The 22,397-nt window shown below is 43.0% G+C and overlaps 2 protein-coding genes and 1 long non-coding RNA gene across 5 annotated transcripts in view; 2 read left to right on the forward strand and 1 right to left on the reverse strand.

Annotated features, from left to right (window-relative positions):
* Positions 1-351: 351 nt before the first annotated feature.
* On the reverse strand, positions 352-10,164 carry LOC109409933 (zinc finger protein 652-B-like). Its single transcript, XM_029876593.2, has 6 exons — positions 9,836-10,164; positions 8,888-9,774; positions 8,319-8,832; positions 8,092-8,261; positions 744-885; positions 352-666 (listed from the first exon to the last, which is right to left on the reverse strand). Exons 1-6 carry the CDS (start codon positions 9,995-9,997, stop codon positions 382-384), a joined length of 2,160 nt encoding a protein of 719 aa, XP_029732453.1. The 5' UTR covers positions 9,998-10,164; the 3' UTR covers positions 352-381.
* Positions 10,165-15,513: 5,349 nt separating this feature from the next.
* On the forward strand, positions 15,514-16,707 carry LOC109425085 (uncharacterized). The gene is made up of 3 exons (XR_003897535.2): positions 15,514-15,809; positions 15,875-16,238; positions 16,294-16,707. It is a non-coding gene; the product is annotated as an uncharacterized LOC109425085 (long non-coding RNA).
* Positions 16,708-19,780: 3,073 nt separating this feature from the next.
* The window catches only part of LOC109409609 (phosphatidylinositol 3-kinase regulatory subunit alpha), a 146,467-nt gene continuing 143,850 nt past the window's right edge, over positions 19,781-22,397 (forward strand). For all 3 annotated transcript variants that reach the window (XM_062853381.1, XM_062853382.1, XM_062853384.1), the window contains exon 1: positions 19,781-20,206. The gene's annotated coding sequence lies outside the window, so the exon portion shown is untranslated. The remainder of the gene's footprint in view (positions 20,207-22,397) is intronic.

A 22,397-nucleotide genomic window follows, 5' to 3' on the forward strand; every position in this document is an offset into this window, starting at 1 on the left:
AACGTTTTTGTTACGCCAAATGTCCTTTACGTATCAGATCTCCGAAAGATATTTGGTCGAATTGATTGGAAGGAATGGCGCATTGTGAAAAGAATGAGGAGTCTTTTTTGCCCTGTCGACCAACAAGACCCATAACTTACCCTCACTTACAATATTAAATAGGTATCAATAACCATGCGGCTTCTAACCCTTCTTCAAAACTTTCTACAGAATCCATTGAATCCATCCAATAAACCATCGAACCTTCCCAGCATTCTTCACATCAAATCTGCCTAGACAAGCTTTCATTACCACATACTTCCTAAAACAAGTCCTACATATGTAACTAACATTAATCCTAATCCTACGTATGACATCCTTTCCTTACACACATTCCCCACATTACACAATCTCCAACCTTTGCATGGTCTCGCCGTCCTCGTCCGGGTCGTAGTTGTCGATGTACTCGATCTCGTACGTGGTTTCGACTCCCGCCGTCGTTGTCGTTGGCGGTACCGGTGGCTGCACGGACACCACGGAACCAGCTCCTTCCGCCGTGTCGGAAGTTTCCCCAATGCTAGTTGTAGTGGCTGCCGTGTTCGGTCCCCGACACGATAGCATGTGCTGTTTCTTCAGGTTCCGGGTGGCGAATTCCTGTTCGCAGCGAGGACAACGTTCCGCTTGTTTCTGAGGAGGGATGATTGGAAACAATGGTTAGAAGTTTAATGACAAGTTTATTAGTTTGGATGGGAACGGATAATTACCCTAAGAGCGCGAACCTGTCCCAGCAGGAGACCTCCGGTGGGTTTCACACGAACGTTGGTTTTCATGCCGTGTGCCAAGAACATGTGCTTGTTGTAGTAGAAGTGGTACTTGAAGTCCCGGTTGCAGCAAACGTAGCTGTCTCTGTGGATGTAGTAAATGGTAGGGATTAGACTTGGGATTACACAGCACATTACTCAAAAATCAGATGAAAAGTTTAGTATTAACGATTGTTGGTCATCTCCTGGACTGCCCCCACTCGCATAACAGTCCCATCTTTGCTGGGATTCCTATTCATATGGGACAGTTATGCGAGTGGGGGCAGTAAACATGTAATATTTTTTATTGCGCGTAGGTAGGGGTAGGCGGGGCATAATGAGCAGCTTAAGCATTTTACCACCAAATCCAGTAAATTAAGTGCAATCAATGTGTAATGTTAACGTTCAATACTCATTTGAACCTTAACTGACAAAAGCTAATCGTTGAAATTCCGAATAAAGTTATAAATGTTGTAAAATTTTATGTTTTTTAAAACGTATAAAATCGCGAGTTGCTTTTTGGGGGTGGGGCATAATGAGCACCCTAGGTGGGGCAGGATGATCAATCTCAGTTTTGTACACAATCAAATGCTATTTGACTATTCTTGTCAATGATAAAGCATACCGGCAACAATCAATGAGAATTTGGAGGGATTACGGGGTTTAATTTGTAGGGAACTGTGGGGTTCCAAAGAGTCTACTATTGAGGAATTTTTAAACGGTGATAATATACAGATACTGACATTTTCAAGCTAATAAATTGAAAGTTAATGGCAAAACCTTACCATATGCATCAAAACAAAGAAAACCAAAATAAAAATTCGTTGGTTGAAGATGTTTACCATTTTCATCATTTTTTCACCAGTTGCTCATTTTGCCCCACCCTACTACCAACTCTTTGAAGCATATTTTTTCAACAAAATAATTTAACAATTAGTTGAAAATTGTTACGAATGCATTTCATTGGCCCAGGGAATATCAAGAAACTTGATTGATACCCACAAAATTGTTATTTCGATTCCCAAAACCTTATTTTAGGTCACCTGATTCTTATAATATTTTCCCGGTGCATCACCACTTTACGCATTTTGATTAATTTTTCAAGGTAAACGGCTTTTTTGACTAATGTTTCGTCATCAATTCATTGGATTTTAGTTAATAAAGCTACAATCAAGCAATTTGTTTTGTAAATTTGAAGATTTACAGTGAAAATACAAGGTGCTCATTATGCCCCACTTGCTCATTATGCCCCGCCTACCCCTAATTGTCCTAGAAAACAAATAATTATTCCTTATGTATTCTTTCAATTTTTTTCCTTAACTTTAGGTTGTTAATCAGGCTAAGTGAAAATTACAATGTTGAAATGTTCTGACATTCATGTACGCAACGGAAACAAGTGTTTGATAAGAAAATTGAGATTTTCAATCGCGAAAAAAAAATCCACGTGCTTCGCTAAACGGGCGCTTCCATTCCTCCATGCTACAGAGCCGCTTGACCATCTGTGTTGCTGAAAGCGTATAACTGAACTCGAACCCACTATCGCACATGATTTGCTTCTTTTCACAATCTAAATCTCTAGCTAATGGATGCTTAACTACCTGTTTGGCTTCAAAGTAACTTTAATCCAACGCCGAGCGTATGGTAGAGCATCTTCGTCGGTCCCGGGGCGATGTTCCTCTAGTTTGCACGAACGTGAAGGGATCGCATATCTTCTTCAACCGCGTGCAGCCGTTCGCGGAAATCTGCCGCATTTTACGTTTCACAATATTCGCATCTTTGCTTACTTGGTACAACTCGTGAGTCATGCATCTGCGTCACACTCCATTTTCTTGTTTCCCACCGAGAATTGTCCGCAACATTTTGCGCTCTAAAACTCCGAAAGCTTTTCGGTCTACCTCCTTTAACGTCCACGCTTCGTGGCCGTAGAGGGCAACCTGGAGAATCAGCATCTTACATAGAACGAATCCCGTTTGCGTTTGTAAGATCTAAGCTGGTTACACAATCCATAAAAGGCCCTATTCGCAGCTACTATACGCCTTTTCATTTCACGGTAAACGTCATTTTCAAATGTCACAAGTGTTCCAAGTTAAACGAATTCTTCAACTTCAAACACATCCCCATCAATCACTACCTCAGCACTAACACCGCTAGGCCTGCCTCTGTCTCTACCCGCTATCATGTACTTTGTCTTGGTAGAATCAATCGTCATGCCTATCCTCTCTGTGCTCTCTTCAGAGGAGCATAAGCTTCCTCCACTCCCCTACGATGGATGCCGATGTAATCAATATCGTCCGCAAAGCCGAGGAGCATGTGCGACCGTGTGATGATAGTGCCATTCCACTGTACGCCAGACCTTCTCATCGCTCCTTCGAGTGCAACGTTGAACAGTAAATTCGAAAGAGCATCACCCTGCTTCAATCCATCCAAGGTCACAAAAGAGGCAGACATTTCCTCTGCGATCCTAATACTCGATTTATATCTATCCAGCGTTGCGCGGATCAGCCTAATTAGTTTCGCCGGAAAACCATGTTCTGACATTATCTGCCAAAGCTCATTTCTTTTCACTGTATCGTACGCTGTTTTGAAATCAATGAACAGGTGGTAGGTCTGCAATTTATATTCCCGAAATTTATCTGGGATCATCCGCAGGATAAGCATTTGATCCGTCGTTGATCGGCCCCCGCGAAAACCAACCTGGCATAAACCGATGAAAGCGTAGCACTGTAGGAGGTGTGTTGGACAGGATCCATGGTGTGAACGTTCAGAGGTAATCATACCACCGACGAACCGACGTGACAGCTAGAACAAATAAATTCAAATTTATTGTCCGCGACGCCATGATGAAAAATAGCCGAACACTATCGCCACCTCTATAACGGCCCGCGATGATTGCATAGCTCGACACCAAACCCCCGTGTGTTCATATAGGAAACGGTTCGCGTCTGCGCTGATTTGACAGAAGCGATCGCTCGCTTCGTTGGTCGACCGTTAAATTTGGGGGGGGACAGTTTTGAATCGCCACTGTCACGTCGGTTCGCCGGTGATCATACCATCTACCAGAGCTGCGGCAACACCGTGAGCTGGGAAAAGCTTTTATCATGATGGGTGATATGCAGAGGCGCGTGATCGGTTGGTGGCCGATCGACGATAGAATGTGCAGGTTGAGAATCAAGAGCCGATTTTTCAACTTCAGCATAATAAACGTGCACAGCCCACACTCCGGAAGTACTGATGATGACAAGGACGCACTTTACGCGCAGCTCGAACGCGAGTACGATCGCTGCCCAATCCACGACGTCAAGATCATCATAGGAGATTTGAACGCTCAGGTAGGCCAGGAGGAGGAATTCAGACCGACGATTGGTAAGTTCAGCGCCCACCAGCAGACGAACAAAAACGGCCTACGACTCATTGACTTCGCCGCCTCCAAAAATATGGCCATACATAGCACCTTTTTCCAACACTACCTCCCTGGAGATCACCACAGCAGACGGAAGCTCAAATCGACCACGTTCTGGTTGACGGACGGCACTTCTCCGACATTATCGACGTCAGCACCTATCGTGGCGCCAACATCGACTCCGACCACTATCTGGTGATGGTCAAACTGCGCCCAAAACTCTCCGTCATCAACAATGTACGGTACCGGCGACCGCCACGGTACAACCTAGAGCGGCTGAAACAACCGGATGTCGCCTCAGCATACGCGCAGAATCTCGAAGCCGCGTTGCCAGACGAGGGCGAGCTCGATGAGGCCCCTCTAGAGGACTGCTGGAGTACAGTGAAAGCCATCAACGACGCAGTCGAGAGCATCATCGGGTACGTGGAACGGAATCGACGGAACGAATGGTTCGACGAAGAGTGCAAAACGGTTTTGGAGAAGAACGCAGCGAGGGCGGTAATGCTGCAGCAAGGGACTCGACAGAACGTGGAAAGTTACAAACAGAAGCGGAAACAGCATACCCGTCGATCAGCACCTGAACGGCGTGGATAACGTAGGCACGGGAGCCCACGGCAACGGGGGAAACGACGACGCCGGTGCAGCGGAGGACGGAAATGAATCAACTCCCACGTTGAGGGAAGTTAAGGATTCCATTCACCAGCTCAAAACCAACAAAGCAGCTGGTAAGGATGGTATCGCAGCTGAACTATCAAGATGGGCCCAGAAAAGTTGGCCACCTGCTGATAGTCAGGATCTGGGAAAGCGAAAAGCTACCGGAGGAGTGGAAGGAAGGGGTAATCTGCCCCATTCACAAGAGAGGCGACCATTTGGAATGTGAGAATTTCAGGGCGATCACTATTTTGAATGCTGCCTAAAAAGTGCTATCCCAGATCATCTTCCGTCGTCTGTCACCTAAAACTAATGAGTTCGTGGGAAGTTATCAAGCCGGCTTTATCGACGGTTGGTCGACAACGGACCAGATCTTTACCGTACGGCAAATCCTCCAGAAATGCCGTGAATACCAGGTCCCAACGCATCACCTGTTCATCGACTTCAAAGCGGCATACGACAGTATCGACCGCGCAGAGCTATGGAGAATCATGGACGAAAACGGCTTTCCTGGGAAGCTGACTAGACTGATTAAAGCAACGATGGACGGTGTGCAAAACTGCGTAAGGGTTTCGGGTGAACTATCCAGCTCATTCTAATCTCGCCGGGGACTGCGACAAGGTGACGGACTCTCATGTCTACTCTTCAACATCGCTCTGGAAGGTGTGATGCGACGAGCCGGGCTCAACAGCCGGGGAACGATTTTCACAAAATCCGGTCAATTTGTGTGCTTTGCGGACGACATGGACATTATAGCTACCTAGAACATTTGGAACGGTGGCAGAACTGTACACCCGCCTGAAACGTGAAGCAGCAAAGGTCGGACTGGTGGTGAATGCCTCAAAAACAAAGTACATGCTGGTAGGCGGAACCGAACACGACCGGATCCGTCTGGGTAGTAATGTTACGATAGACGGGGATACTTTCGAGGTGGTGGAGGAATTTGTCTACCTCGGATCCTTACTGACGGCTGACAACAACGTGAGCCGTGAAATTCGGAGGCGCATCATCAGCGGAAGTTGGGCCTACTACGGGCTCCAGAAGAAACTGCGGTCGAAAAAGATTCACCCACGCACCAAATGCACCATGTCCTCCTCCTCTTCTTGGCGTAACGTCCTCACTGGGACAAAGCCTGCTTCTCAGCTCAGCGAAGATACTCTATGCCCAAGGAAGTCAAGGAAATTTCCTTTACGAAAAGATCCTGGACCAGCCGGGAATCGAACCCGTCACCCTCAGCATGGTCATGCTGAATACCCGTGCGTTTACCGCCTCGGCTATATGGGCCCTCACCATGCACCATGCACCATGTACAAAACGCTAATAAGACCGGTGGTCTTCTACGGACACGAGACATGGACTATGCTCGAGGAGGACGTGCAAGCACTCGGAGTTTTCGAGCAATGCTTGCTAAAGACGATCTTCGGTGGTGTGGAGGAGAACGGTGAGTGGCGGAGAAGGATGAACCACGAGCTCGCTGCACTTTACGGCGAACCCAGCATCCAGAAGGTGGCCAAAGCCGGAAGGATACGGTGGGCAGGGCATGTTGCAAGAATGCCGGACAACAAGCCTGCAAAGCTGGTGTTTGCAACTGATCCGGTTGGCACAAGAAGACGTGGAGTGCAGAGAGCACGATGAGCGGACCAGGTAGAGCGTGACCAGGCGAGCAATGGGCGCGAGCGAGGATGGAGAGCAGCAGCCACAAACCGAGTATTGTGGAGTATACTATTGTTGATTATGTCTTGTCTTAATGATGTTGAACAAATAAATGTATGTATGTGTGTAAGCCGACGAAAGACTCTTCAAAATGGGCTCAGTCTGTTGAACGTACGAACAAAATTCGGCTGTAATAAAAAATAGCGGTTGTGGAGAGGTCAACTCCTTCGCAAGAAAATGGGTTAGAGACATGAGGAGGCAGCTGCACACGTATAGTGCCAGCGTAGGGAACCCAATTTCTTCACCGGCTAGCCTTTCGGGAGAGGTCATTGACGGAACATGGTCATGATGAGGGCCATGAATAAAAATAGAGATAGACTCTCTACGATGGAGGTGCCTGCGCAGCAGCTTGACTTCATCATTGACTTTGCGTCCGCGAAGTCTAACAATAGCAAGGACCTCAAGCAGGCCTTCGTTAGACTTCATAAGTTAATGATAGTGGCCAGGCAAGACCACGAGAAACTCGTGAGCCTGACCACTGCGGTAGCGGCAGAACCCGTGAAGCCAAAGGTTCCAAAGTCTACCCGTCTACCCAAAGCCTTCTCTTCGCGGGTAGTTCAAAGAGTGTGGCGCAGAAGCGTTTGAGGCAGCCGTCAGGTGAGGAGCTACCAGGCGGCGCCCTCAAGACTAGGTGGCTGTTAACCCCGAAGGTCGATAGTAAAGCTAGCAAGGCGGACCCCGGCGTCCCGAAAAAAACGAGAAGGGTGGGCCCGGTCCAGATCGAAAGGGACAGGGGGCTGTGACCACTGATTGGTCCTCAGCAACCACAAGTTAGGGCGGGAAGGACGCCCTCTGGACCAAAGCAGAGCGGAAGAAGCCGCAGGAGATGCAAGAGCGTAGGGACACCAGGCCATAGAAAGGTAAGAAGGCAGATGCCAAGCATGAGAAGGATGACGCGCTCGTTACCAAGACGAAAGAGTCCAACTACTCGGAAGTCTTGATGGCGAAGAGGACCGATGCCAAGCTCATGGATCTTGAAGCCGACGAACGCAGTATTAGACGTACTCGTACAAACGAGATGATCTTCAAGCTCAAGCAGGACAAGGAGCGCAAGTGCGCCGCCTACAAAAGTCTGGCGGAAGAGGTCTTTTGCGAAGGGGTCGAGGTGAGGGCTCTTACAGGGCGGAGCCGACTCTGAAGGTGGAGAACCAAGACGAGATCACCGAAGCAGACGAGATCGTCATGGCACTGCGGCAACAGTGCGAGGTGCAGGTGGTCACCGCAGCCGTTCAGCTACGGAAGGGCCCGACAGGGACACATGTAGCCTTGGTACAGATACCTGTGGCGGACGCTAGAAGTCCTGGTAGGCGTGGTCATCGTCGACTTTGCCGGCGATATTAAGCTGGAGGTCTACGAATCGATCGAAGAACTAAGTGGAATATACTACAGCCCACTCACTCGCAGTTGTGGAGGAATGGATGCGAAAAAAAAATACGCAAACTTACGCAACGGAAGCTATGTGTTCAAGGCTTCTAGGATGGACACAGAGGTTCAAAATTGTCCGCGGACGATTCTCAAGCATCTTGTTCATGTGTGGGGGCAACTTACTTGTAGGTGATGCACAGATGCTGCTCGAACTCTTCTTGTGTCACATGGGCGGCCAGACACACGCCGCACTGCAGCGGTTTGGGATTTTCGTGGTGAACCTTATGATCGTCCAGTTTATCTTTGGAGTTGTACGACTGCAGGCAAATATCACAGACAAAGTATGTTTGGATCTGGAATGGGAATTTAAGATAATTTAACACTTTGTTTTAGATGGTATAGCAACTTACATTGTGTGTTTTCTCCATGTGCATGCGGAGTTTGTCCTTTCGACCGTAGGATATCTCGCAGTGGTCGCACTTGAACCGCACGTCCTGGTGAACCGATTTAACGTGCCTGTTCAGATGGGTGTAGGACTTAAAGCCGTACCCGCAGACGCTGCACGTGTGCGTCCGCTGATTCGTGTGCGTCTTAACATGCTGATTCAGAGTGGATTTCGTTTTGAAGCTCAGCCCACAGTCGGGGCACTTGACTTCGAATGCATTCAGGTGCGCCTGTTTAACATGCAGGAGCATCTCCGGCCGCGTGTAGTACTCCATGGGACAGTACTCGCATTTGAACTGCCGCACGCTTTCGTGTCGCTTCCGGTGCGTTTCCAGAGCGAACTTTTGCTCAAACGACAGACCGCAAGTGTCGCACATGAAATCCCTGTGCTCCAAGCGTTTGTGCTTGTCCAGTTCCTTTTTCGATTCGAAGTGCAGGTCGCATCGTTTACACCGTTGCAGGTTTGGATACATCTCACGTCTAAAATACAAATCGCGTTATACGCATTAGGACAATATACTTTTCCATCACTTACCTGTAATGCTTATCCATGTGCAGGTCGTACGTGTGCGGATAATACGTTTTAAACTTGCACTTATCACAGTGCATCAGTTCGCTTCTCCTTTCCGACTTGGGCGGTGACCGTTTGCCGTGTTTGTTGCGCGGCTTGCTAGGTCTCACTAGCGATTCATCCAGCTGAAAATCTCCCTCCGAATCGTCATCATCCAGATCCTGAATGTGTTCGTCCGTGTTCTCCAGCATCTCGGACAAATCCTGGTCGGCGAAGTGCTCCGAAGCGTTTGATAACCGCTCCTCGATCATGTCATTCTCGTCCAACACGAGATGCTCTTCCTCTCCAGTGATTTCGCCGCCTTGGGATGCTTTCAACGCTTCCAACTTCAGCCGTTTCAACGGCTGATCATCCTCATCCGACTCATCGGTAGCCTTCTTCGGCCGCCCCGGTTTCCGTTTAGGTTTATCCTCTTTTTTAATCGCCTTGGGACGTCCCCGCCGACGCTTGACCGCACTTTCTAGGTATTCCACGATCATTCCGGTGTCGTCCACTTCCACCTTGATCAGCGCACTTTCCATAACTTCTCTGATAGAGCTATCCACTCCGTCGCGGCCCTCATTCTTCACGTCCGGCATGGAATCGATATCATACTGCGGAAATTCCTCCAGCAGCTCGTTGAGTCCCACTTCCACATCGCCCTCCAGAACGTTCAGCTCCTTCAACAGCGCCAAAACGTAATCCTTCTCTTTGAACAGTTCCTCCAGCGCCGAAGTGTCTGCCCTCTTAACCAGAGCCAATCCGAACATAAATTTCAGCAGATAATTTAACCGCTTCCGGTACGCTAGGAACTGATTTAACTGCTCCAAACACCGGTCACAAATGGCACTTGGGATGAGATGCTTCAAATCCTAGAATCAAACAAGCATTAGCAAATCATTGTAACATCACATTCCCCAAAGCAACACTCACCGCCGGAACAGGGAAGGTAAAATCGTCTAGCACGTCGTCCAGTTTGGTGTCGGGTTCGATTGAGCTATGCTCGTTCAGTTCGGTCATCGGTTTGGCGGCCGTCTTCGGCTGCAAACAGGTCCGACAGACGTGCGGAAAGCGCTCCAGCTTGAAGATCGTCATCGCGACAGTTTCGCACTTTGCTCTTCGGCCGGTGTCTGTGAATATCGTTGCTGCCGTTCAATTGTACCGTATGCTAGTATTTTACTGCCGGAAATTCACTGAAAAACGATTGATTTTGCGAATAATAAAGCCACCACTTTGCGAAAAGCGTTTTTTTTTCTTGTTGTTGGATTGTATATAAACAAGCTGATGATGCCGCCGTCAAAACAAGGCGCTGTCGTCAAGGATTCATCAGGGGTGTATCAAATTTTGCGGATGGTAGGATTGTCGGAGTTATATTTCCGGAGTAATTCGCGAATAGGGCGAACTAACAAAGCAATAACATTGCGAAAACAACCGAATTTTGCTGATATTATGTCTCTCAAGAAAAATCAGAATATGGCGATTATCTGCCGCTGACTTCTGATATCGGGAGTAATTCGCGAATAGGGCGTAACTAACAAAGCAATAACAATGCGAAAACAACAACTGAATTTTGCTGATCAAATTTTAATTCCTATTTAGAAGTAATACACAATAATTCAACTTAAATAAGGTTAATTGGTACAGTTCTGACATAGTTTCTTGTTTTTCTAAGAACACTGCACGAATTTGATATTTTTTGCACTAAAAATTGCATTTATTCAATTACGCCTGAATTGATACCTGAGAATGCTAATTTCGCCCAATACTATGCGCCTCGAATCAATACAGTCGGAACCCGCTCGTTGAGCCACAACCTCCACCCAACCAACGAATTCGATTCGCTAGTTGGGTGAAGTGACAGCAGCACAAGGGGCGTGTGCATTGTTTTTTTTTTAATCATGTTTAGGTTTCAAGCAAAAAGGAAAATTTTCAATTTGTTTCACATTTAGAGCAAAACTGATACGTTTTGCAAGATACATATATGGCCAATGCGAAAAATAATTATTTTCACCCATTTTTAGTCGGTAAAGTGAAAATATAGATGTTTGTGAAACCACCCGGACCAAAAACAAGCACAAAACGCTTTCGATGATCGACAAAATAAAGATTGCCGATGTTTTGCATTTGTTTCGAAGTAATTGTACATATTCTTATTTGTTTTAAGAAATATGAAATAGTAATTCTTTTCGATTATCAGTAAAGTTTAAGAAACCAAAAACGCATTAGCTCGCCCCTCGGAATTACAGATTGGTTGTCATTTTCAGTTTGACATTGAATTATGACATCCAGGTACTTTTTAGTTGGCTGACAGCTCAACTAACGGGGCCCCAACTAAAAAGCCACCCAACTATTAAGCCCCCAACCAGCGGGTCATGACTGTATCATTTTCAGAATCGCCTTTTACTTTTCGCCTTGTTTATGATTTTGACAGAATTTCGCCATTTGCTTTCGCCGTGTTTACGTTTTGATTTCAGTTTCGCCTTCTACTATCGCCGTGTTTACGTGTTGATTTCAGTTTCGCCTTTCACTTTCGTAAACAAAACACCAAACAAAACAAAGGAGTAGAAGGCGTAATTCTTGTTTTTGTTCGTTTGGAATAGAATGGGATTACGCCTTTCACTCAATCAGTGATTTTCAATAGTTAGAAAAGTGATATCAAGGAAACTTTGTGAGCATTTAGAAGACAAATTTAGCTGCTTTTCACTCCTGCAATTACTCAAATTGTGTACATTTTGTTGGTTACGGCTTTTTCGCTAATTATTACGGATATAAGCGCGACAGTCACTAATCATAACAGCTTCACCAGATTTAAAAGTATATAATTTCATTATATTATGCCTCTCAAGAAAAATCAGAATATGGCGATTATCTGCCTCTGGCTTCTGATATTAGCGCGACAGCCACTAATCATAACAGCGTCGCCAGATTTAAAAGTATATAATTCCATTATATGGGGTTTGACAGCAAGAACACTCATTCCACTGAGCCACTCTTGCCGTTCATCACAAATACATTCAAAAACATCTGTCAATTCGTGATACCCACGTGCTTTTGTTTTTGGCGGGAACACTTTTTCTTTTGTTTTGCCTTGCGACTGTCATGCGGCGGTATGCCTTGCGAGCGTACGACCGCCGCAGGACTCTAATAAAAGATAAGCGCGACAATATGGGGTTTGACAGCAAGATCACTCATTCCACTGAGCCACTTTTTCCGTTCGTCACAAATACATTCAAAAACATCTGTCACTTCGCGAAACCCACGTGCTTTTGTTTTTGGCGGGAACACTTTCTTTTGTTTTGCCTTGCGACTGTCATGCGGCGGTATGCCTTGCGAGCGTACGACCGATCTACCATAACAAATTTTGATTTCGTAATTGGGTTGTTTAGTGAACAAAATATTGCTATTTTCTATAGCCTAATCGAAAGAGCTCATTTTTCTGAGTATAACGTGATTTTATTGGATTCCAACACCTTTGTTTTGATGATTAAATCAACAAAGCAGTTTTAATTTTCGTAGATAAAATGACAGTTCAATCGATAAAGTGACAGTTCGACCCGAACAAAAAAATTTCCCCATACAAACTTTAAATGCATTTTAAAAATCGTTCCCGGACTCCAAAAAATATGAAATTTTTGTTTTCGACTAAATTTTGGGCAGAGAATCCAACTATGAAATAATCTGGATACCCCTAAAGAACCCAATTCTCCAGCTCGGTTAATTCAAATGCAGGAAAATTACAAGATCAAAATTTGGATTACTTTTTGTGTTTTGTTTTATTTTTGTATTTTCACTTAATAGGGAATCGCGCTACTTGGGCGGTGGCTTCTATATTCGTCTGTTTTCTACTATAACTCAGTCGAATTTGAACCAATTGACACAACTTTTGGAATGTGGTGAGATAGGTATAGTATCTACCCGTGTACAACATTTCAAGTCAATTGGTTCAAAATTGACTGAGTTATAGTGGAAAACAGACGAATATATATATTCTATAGAAGCCACCACCCAAGTGGCGCGATACCCTACTCCATTTGCTTCAGTGCTATTTGCTTGATTTTAACAATTATATTAATATAATAACTATTTGTTTCAGCGCTGTTCAGGTAAATAAAGTTGTAATATTGTAATGTATGTCAATTATATATAATAATAATAATATTCATTATTTCAGGCAAAATCAGGTAATTGATCAACTATATAATTAATTATATTTAAATTACATGATACTCGGGATTTTGGGAGGGGTAGCCTAAGGAAGCTAAATGAACTGGTTTCTGGGCAAATGTTCGTGGGGTGGCCAGACTTTGTCACGAGATAACAACCATCGTGTTGTCTTCCGAAGGTTTCCAGCGAATTTAGCTTACCCTGCTACAACAAACCATCAGGTAGATCATTCCCTTCCGGTATGACTCTGCAGCCATAGGTAATCCTTGCGCTGATGGTGGATACACAATCATCATCATCATCAATAGGACAAATCGGTGAAGTACTAGATTTGTAGTAATGAGCTGAATTTCAGTATGGTGAGAAGGTCAATTCTCCGTTTCTGCAATGAAATGATGCAAAAAGCGTGGGTATCAACCGAATGACAGGTTCTGAGAATCGTTTGGTGTTTAAAGCGGTGTTTGCAGATCAGAAGAAATTTATCAGCCTATCTTGATGCATGGGAAATTCCTTGCCTGATTCGCTCAAGAAACCATTTTTTCTTCGATCGCAGTACGCAGTTGCGAAGAAATGACAGTTCAAATGGCAGTCACAGTAGAAAGTTTCTGCCAGGAATTGGTCAAGAAGTTTCTTGAGCGATTCCTGTTGAACTCGAAACTGGACTTAATAAATGACAGAAAGGAAATACTACAGTACTAAAAATGTTATGCAAATCATGTGGGGAAAGAAATCAGGCATTTAAAAGTACAGTAGACGTTCGGTCGGTGCAAACGGTTTAACTCAATGTTTTTCAACTGCAAGTCCGGTAAATGCAACAAATTTGCGATTATTGCACCGCCAAACATCAAATATACTGAACGAAAACTCCAGCCGTACAGAGATTACACAGCTGAATGAATTTAATGCGTTATACTGAATGAAAATTATCCCGTTTTTAAATTCGAATCGACACAATTAATAAACGGTGTTTTGCTTGCTTTGCGTATTTGTTGTGATTGATCTTCATCACACAAACTATCGGAAAGCATTTCACTCTATGTCCCGTATCGTAAATCATTCAATATTGAACATCTGAGACGAGACTCGCGAAGAGGAAAAAAAGCAACGTCAAGTGTAGCTCAACTGAGCTGTCAGTTGTAGCCACGGGGGTGATCACTCTAATAATATTAAGGAAATTTAAATATTTTTATTTGAATTCCATAAATATGATGCTATAAAATTTATGACACTGAACTAAAATTTATTTTCACAATCACAGCAGTCACTGATTTCCAACGCATTTCTTTCATTGGTTGTGTCTGTCAACATAGGAGGTGTAAAATAATTTCAAAATTAAGTTTCATATTCTAATTCCGTCTGATCCCAATATTTTATCTTTCTAGGATTAAAATTTTGGACATTCTTGAAGGAAATATTACTTGAAGAACCAATTGTACATTAGTGTGAATACGAGTAGCATCATGGACGTTCTAGGAATTCTAACCTAGTATTCGCAAGAGCTCCATTACGGAGTGCCTGAAACTCTTCCAGAGAGTCAAAACCAGACCAGCTTGGAAACACCAAGGCTTACATTGTTGCTTACATTATGAAATCCCATAGAATTTTATTTTGGAATTCTAAAAATGTTGGTTAAAATAGAACAGGTTGTGTTGATAGTAAAAAAGAAAGGTGTTGTTTTTTTCGGCCCAATCTATGAGTGAGAATGAGAATACTTCGGTTCAAACAAATAGTTTTGTATATTTTATTGCTTTTTATATTTTATACATGACAAACTTCGGGAAATCCTGATTTGATTTTCTATTATACATTTCCGAAATTGCATAGCGATCCTGATCTGAGACCGTTCATAAACCAAGGAGAGTTTTTGGGGTGGCGATATGATAGGGCTGACCAAGGGGCTGACCTAAGCCCATGAAGGCGAGAGGGGTTCTAAGATGCCCAAACTTTGGCCCATGTAGTTTGAGAACAGCTTTTACTGCTCCTTTGAATTCCACTAAGAATTTGCATCCTTTGACAGATACGTATTTCGACCTCAACTGTAAGGTCGTCTTCAGTGTCTTGTACTTGACTCGAGTCAAGTACAAGACAGTGAAGACGACCTTACAGTTCAGGTCGAAATACGTATCTGTCAAAGGATGCAAATTCTTAGTGGAATTCAAAGGAACCGTACTTAACCCGATTTTCTTTTATTTACAGATATTCCCCTAACAAGCCCAGGTTAATCATCAGCTTTTACTGGTCTTTGAATGTTTATTTGCGCTTCACACAGCTAGTGCAGAGCGATGTTCGTAATAAGTAAATCATGTCTACGCGTGGCATAAAAAGAAGTCCTTTATCGCCCTGAAAAAATCGATCAAAATATCAGTTAAAAAATAACCTAAGCAGTGATTCCATACCACGTTTCATACCTATGCGGATCGCACTCGAAACACTCTTTAAACCGAGGGGGGCGACACATCCAGATAATCCTATTTTTACCAATTATCTTACACATCTTATGCACTGTGCATGATCCGTTTCAATCTTTCTATCTATTTCCATCTGCTTCCATCCATAATCCATCTTCAATCTTTTTTGTAAACCACTCACATCTCTCTACATCTAGTGCGGTCGACGAGGCGATCGACGTAAACAAAGTTAACAATTTTGTTGTCATCGTTGCGGGAATCATTTCAGACGTTCCGATGTTCCGATAAGTGAATTGCAGTTCCACGCCAAATGCAACCTTCCAAAGATGCTGCCGGTAAGTGCATACAATTTATTGTAAGTCTTTCAATCTGTTTAGAATTTGCCGCTTAATCCTTGCAGTTAATCGTACAATAAAAGTTGGTTGGTGGGTGGCGGCAAGCAGCATCCGGAGCACCATCTGTGAAAGAGGAGCAACCCAGTTGCCGTGCCGGTGCCCGTATGACTCGGCCAAGGGCGTGCCGCGCGAGGAAACATCCCGCAAAATCTGCAATCATCGACGACGAAGATAACGCATAACGGGGACAGACGAAGGGTGCTTCCAACACCGACGTCGACGGGATTGCCCAATAGCTCCTCCGGTTATCGGAACGCGAGTTTGGCAGCGACTGCCGTTGGTGCAGCTTATCCGACGGAAGCAACTATCAAGGTGCGAGCATATAACAAGCTGGAGGGGTAACCAAAATGCCCAGTCAAAAAACTCGATGTAAGAAGTCGCGTTCGTGTTGTGTAGGTTTAAATTTAATTAAATTTGTTTCCAGATTTTTCGCCAACGAAGATGTTGGTTTCGGGAACCTGGCGGACCGAGGAATTCTATCGAACCCGAACCGATTAAGCCTCTACCACCAAAGCGCTCTTGGTTTAAAACTTCGTTCGATCAATTGTTGCTCCAGCAGCTGCTCCTTCAGTGCCTTTATTTTTCCCAGAGGCAGGTGATGCGCATCCTAAGAAACCAGCACCAGGCCACCAGCTGCAATTAAACCTCATCAACCTGATTTCACAAAATAAACGCGTCAGCGAGCCACTCGAAGTCGATTATCCATTATGGGCACTATAAAGCTGGTAAAGGTGGAACTTCCTGTATCGATAAAGCCGCCCGGTAGCACAGCACATAGGAAAACGTCTAAAGCTTCGTAACGTTCAGGAGGTTCCGGATTCTAAGGCATTTCTGATGACCAAGCTGGAGCAGAACAGGATTGAATTAAAAACATGCAACCTACATGTTCAAGACGGTTTTCGTGCAAAGCTTTTTGGACACTTTGTCGGGAGGAGTCAATTCAAATAAATAAAACTAAATTGCTTCCCTCAACGTTTTTTTTTTGCATTTTATAGATAAATCTTCTGTGTAATTGAAAATGAAAGCAATGAAATAAAATTTATTGAGAAAAAAAAAACAACGGAATTATTTACGATTGATTCGTTTGCCTTTTCACTTTTACCACCACCACCTCGTGGTAATTACATGAAAAGAGCCTAACACTAGTTTTTCAAACCAATATGCATTTTCGCTTCATTAGAGGAGGTTTTGATATAGCCACACAACTAGCTGAAGCAGAAGTAAGGTAAAAGCTTAGATATATATTTAATACATCTATTATTGGCCTTGGTTTTCATGGATAAATTAAAAACATGTTAATAAAAATTAAACGTATTTGTTCGTGAAAAATCATGACTGTAGTTAGACCCTTTTCACATGCTGTACTGGTCTTGTTTTTGCACATCCACATTCTATCTATTCACATCTCCATCTATCTCAAGCAGCGCTCGGCAGGTTTTGAAAGTAGATGCAGCGAAAAGTAGATAGACAAATCTAACAGTTGCACACTAATCTAAAAAAATAGATGCATCCTCGTCGAAATCTTTTGTACGATTTAGATGTGTCGCCCCCCTCGCTTTAAACCATGCACATAAATTCTAAAAATAAATTAGAAAGTTGATATCCACATAAAATTACTCTACCGAATTTTACATTTTCGTCGTGATTTTCGTTGACAGCCAAATAAACAAAATGAAAAAAAAAACAAAGTTTGCTGAGACCAAAATTTCAGTTCAGATACATTTTTATGGCATCATCAGAAAGCTATAAAAAATAAATATATTTAAGTGTATGAATACGCATATTTAATATTATTATTGGAGTAATCACCCCCGTGGTTGTAGCCCGTTTGATTATGTTACCTAAAACGAGGAAAGTATTGCTATCCGAGATAAATTCTGAAGCCAAAATTCACTCCGAGCAGCATTTTCTTCTCCTGTACTGTCAAAAATAAATTGAAAACAAAATATTCCAATGATTACTTGCTTGGCGATTGTTGGCGATGCAAAATTTCACCTCAACATGATTTTGTGCGTGAATGGGATTCAGTCATACTGCATATGAGGTGATGCGGTCACGTACGTGTTTGAAAGCCCAAAACATAATGTCAACACAGATAGAAAGAAGAAAAAAATAACAAATTGGAGAAAAAGAAGACCGTCTTCGCGAGTCTCGTCCCAGTTGAAAATGTGATGGAAACTAAATTAAAACATTTTGCGCACAGACGCGTTGCATCGCGTTCACTGTGGCTATCAAGTCGCGTTGGAAATCGCGTCAAAATCGCGCCGCACCGCGTCGCCTGACGCGTCCGCTCTGGCCGTACCCAGAGAAAATAGGTAGAGAAGCGAAGAGTGAACAGCCGCCAGAACGGCAACACTTTTTCTGTTTTGATTTCATCGCTCGGATGCTGGCAACTGCAGCAAAGCAGATTAATCCACCCATCGAAGGTAGTGCCTATCTCGCATACCGCATTTGAAAACTATTTATACTGTTGTTTTATTAACTAGGCATTATCAAACTGATGCTCCAAAATGGAACAATTTTCATTAATTCAAGGAATCAATGTTATTTATACTGTTATCCATGATATTTAAAAACTTTGGTAAAAATATGTTTCAAATGATTGCAATACTTATCTTCACTTATGCGGTAATCGTCAAGGTTTGTTGATTTTGCTCGATAGGATACCAGTTTGACGGTTCGATAAGGTATTTTTGGCTTCACACTCTTCGCTTCTCTACCTATTTTCTCTGGCCGTACCCTTAAGGGGGAAAATCGTAAATACACACTATTTTTATTTCGCTGGAAACCAGCAAAATTTTGCTGGTTTTTGACATGCTGTAAAATCAGTAATCCATCCAGTAAAATACTTCTTGCTGGTTTTTCAGTAATGCATTTTGACAGCTTGTTATGCTGGTCGTTCAGCAATTTCGTCCGAGCTCGAATCCGGCCGCATTTTTTTGTTTTTTTTTTCTTTTCAGCCAAAATAAAAATGTTTAAAAATGTTCGTTTGAACTTGATTTTTGATAATAAGCGGTAATTAAATTCGATGAAGGCTCATTATTGAAGTTGTCCAATCCATTTTAGTGTAAATGACGGCGAAAATTAAAACTTTTTCAGGTGATTTTCTCGTCCTCCGGCTTGTGCAGTGCCTCGGTCTGGAGCTCGCAAAATGTGTCAAGGAAAATGTCTGGAGGGAAATGCTAAGTGTTTGACAACTCGTATGCTGATGTTCAGCAATTTCTAAGCTGGCTGACTTTTCAGCTATTATTACTGAATTTTCGGCAAACTTTAGTTTGCTGATCACATTCCAGCAATCAGTTTTGCTGGATGAAAAAATCTAAATTTGGTGTGTAAAAACGGATTTGAAGCGTCCCGCTGAAATGCCGCTTGAGACGCAATAGATTTTCCCGGAAATCTGGACACCCTGTCAAAAGCCGGCGTCGGCAACAGGCGAACTCCGACATCAACCGCGTGCTACAACCCTGATATCGAAAAAAGCTCACCCGCTGCAATGAGAGTATATTACAGGTGGGGAAGAAGAAGAGATGACTGTGTATTGGTAAGGAAAGAAAAATGTAAACACAAATAGTGACGTCACTATTTGCCACGCGTTCTTATGGGAGCTCGCTTTGCTTGTAGTAGTGATATGTTTTGCACCAGACACGGATCTCACACACACGAAGTATCTTCTTCCTCACCTCTATTAGACTCTCATTGCACCCGCTGTGCTCGCACGCACACCATGCAACATTCGAGACGAGCTTTCTCAACTGAGCTTGATTTTTTGCAAGTGGATTTGTCGCTGCATCACCTTCACTCAACCGGCGTTCAAGCGGCATCGGTTCTTCGTTGTGTTTGTGCAATACGCTTCTCTTTTGGCTGCTGCCGCAGCAGCTAGCTTCTCGCACCGAAGACGACGGCGACGGCGATTCGATATTCATTCCGTTCCGAGCCAAGATGGAAGAGATGTCACTTCGCGAGTAGTGCAGTGGACCAAAGTCAAAAAAACGATGGAAAACTAGTGCTTTTTGGGACCGCAGCCGGTTTCAGCAGTGCTTATCGAGTGTTTCGAAGGTTTCCCGAACCATTGCGGGTGCAGGAGAGTGTGTCCAGTGCGAAGCGAAAAGTGTGCATCAGGAAACGAAAATTTCCCCAGTGAAGGCGATCCCCCCTGTGCCCAGTGTTGGAAAATCGCGCAGAGTGTGCAGAATATTTCCGATTATTCCGTATTTCGCGAGTGTTGAGAGGCGAGGATTCCATTTTTTCCCTTTCCCGACTACTGGTACTACTACTGCCGTGTCTTTGACTGTGTGTAGTGCTGCTTGGTGCGAAGAACAACGGAGCAGGTTGTGAAGGTGTGTGATTGGGTTTCTTTTTGTGGTAGTGTGCGTGACATCGCCCCGAAGTGACGGTGTTGCGCGAGCACTAACTTTTCTAGCGTAACAGTTGAAAGGTGCCGAGGAGGGCATAGCGTCAAACCGGTTTTCGTTACAAAGTTGTCCTGAGGTACGAATCAAAAAATCGCCTTGGATCATCTAATTTTCGTTCTTGATTAATGAAAACATCAATGGCAAATGCTTTCGCTTTAGTAAATGCTCATGACAGTCAACAAACGAACGTTTTGGTGAGTTCGTTCTGAATTAACCCTCTAATACCCAATCCCGCCTTTAGACGGGGTATAATTTGAGCATTTTTGTTTCGTGGAAAATCATTTTTTTAATATTTTTGGCAGATATTTAGGACTGTTCTGTATATCTTAAAATGGTTTTTAGTGTATTTTAAAGCGTATTTACATTTTTTAAAAATCATTGAAAAATGGTTGTTTTAGTCACCTTTTAGAAGTCATTCTTTATTTTGTATTGTATCGCTACAATTTACATATTTTAAATTTTTCCCAAATCATTCTATCCTTGTTTAATAGTTAAAGGGAATCGAATACACTCTAAAATTATTTTCCTTAAAATTACACGGAAAAAAAATTATCTGTGAAAAAAATTTAAAATAATATTTCAACAATAATCATAAAATCTCAAGATGTTTTCATCTCAAAAAATCCGTTCCCCAAATTGGCTTCCAGGAAAAACATAAAAGTGTGGGAATGTTCAAAAATAAAAATTAGAAAAATCAAAAACTGAAAATCACGAAATCGAGAATTAAAAAGAATCATCTTCCAAAACATGTTTAAATCGATTGTAGATGACGAAAAATGATATTTAAATCAAAATAAAAAATTTGGGTATTAGAGGGTTAATATTATCAATATGCTTTCAAAACAGTAATTATTGAAGATAAGGCATACAATAGGATACATATTCCGAAATATGAGAGTTTAGAAATATGTATTATACATAAATGATAGGAAATTCATTTATTCGATTATTTAAATATATCACGGCGCATAGAACCTTACAAATGTCAAAATAAAAGACATCACAAATTGACACAGTACAACACATAAAATATACCCTGTTATCGAAGTAGATATCAACTACCAATCACGGGATGACGACGTTTTATAATTGTTCAGGTCCATCAGTCATTCTGGAATTGCAATTTGGTTGGCAGTTTGCTTTTTGTTGACAGTATTTTATTGTTGTGTTCATAGCTTGGTTTTGTCTAGAAAATACTAATCCTAATTGGGGCACTCCGATTTGAGTTTTCTTACTGAAGCTCTTTTAGCCGAAATCCGTGTCAGGGGACTGATAACATATCTTGTATGTAATTATCATTACTTGGAATTCTCTGAAAGCAGGCCATCACAATGAGACAGATGAGATCTCATGAGGCTCGATTACGTTAGAGCGCTACAAATGTCAATTGAAGTTAGGGAATCATTAAAATAGACTAAGTCAAATGACGCAGACATTAAACATGACACTTTGAATGACAATTATCTTATTTTTGCAACAATATTTTTTATGTGCATCGATATCACTTGAGAAATATTGCCCAGGCTCAGAGCGATATCTGCAGGGCTGTTACAAAATTTTCAAAATTTCTGCGAATTTCGCGACTTCTGAAATAAAATCCGCGACTCAGAAAACAAATTCGCGACATGAGCATAAATATTCTTCTAATTTCAAATTAAGCCAGAGAATGACATGTTTTTGAGAATAGTTTCGTTGACCCTCTGAAGTTTTCAAAGACAGCAATGTAAAGTGTCAATCAAGCCTTTTTTTTGTTGGAAGTTAGGTAGCGTTGAGCGCTCGGATAGCGTCGAACCTTCAGGTACGAGTTTGGAGTGTTGGAGCGAGGTAGATTTGTTGGCGTAGGTATGTTGTTATTGAAGAAGATTGAACAATTGTATATACCTGGAATGAATAAAGAGTGTAGCGGTTGCTGATTGAGGTATCAGTCGGCAGCCGTCTAGTTTGATGGAAGATGTCTAGCGTTCTATTTTCATTGTAATTTAGAAACAGGCATCGACGGAGCTAGCCTCGCTATGGCCTGCGTGGCCATGGTGGACTAGCTCCAACATTTTTGTCAATCTCTGTTTGTGATGTTACAGAAAGTGTATTGAGATTTCCATCAAAGATTAAGGATCAA

Source organism: Aedes albopictus, chromosome 2, assembly GCF_035046485.1.
Source record: "Aedes albopictus strain Foshan chromosome 2, AalbF5, whole genome shotgun sequence".
Classification (NCBI taxonomy): domain Eukaryota; kingdom Metazoa; phylum Arthropoda; class Insecta; order Diptera; family Culicidae; genus Aedes; species Aedes albopictus.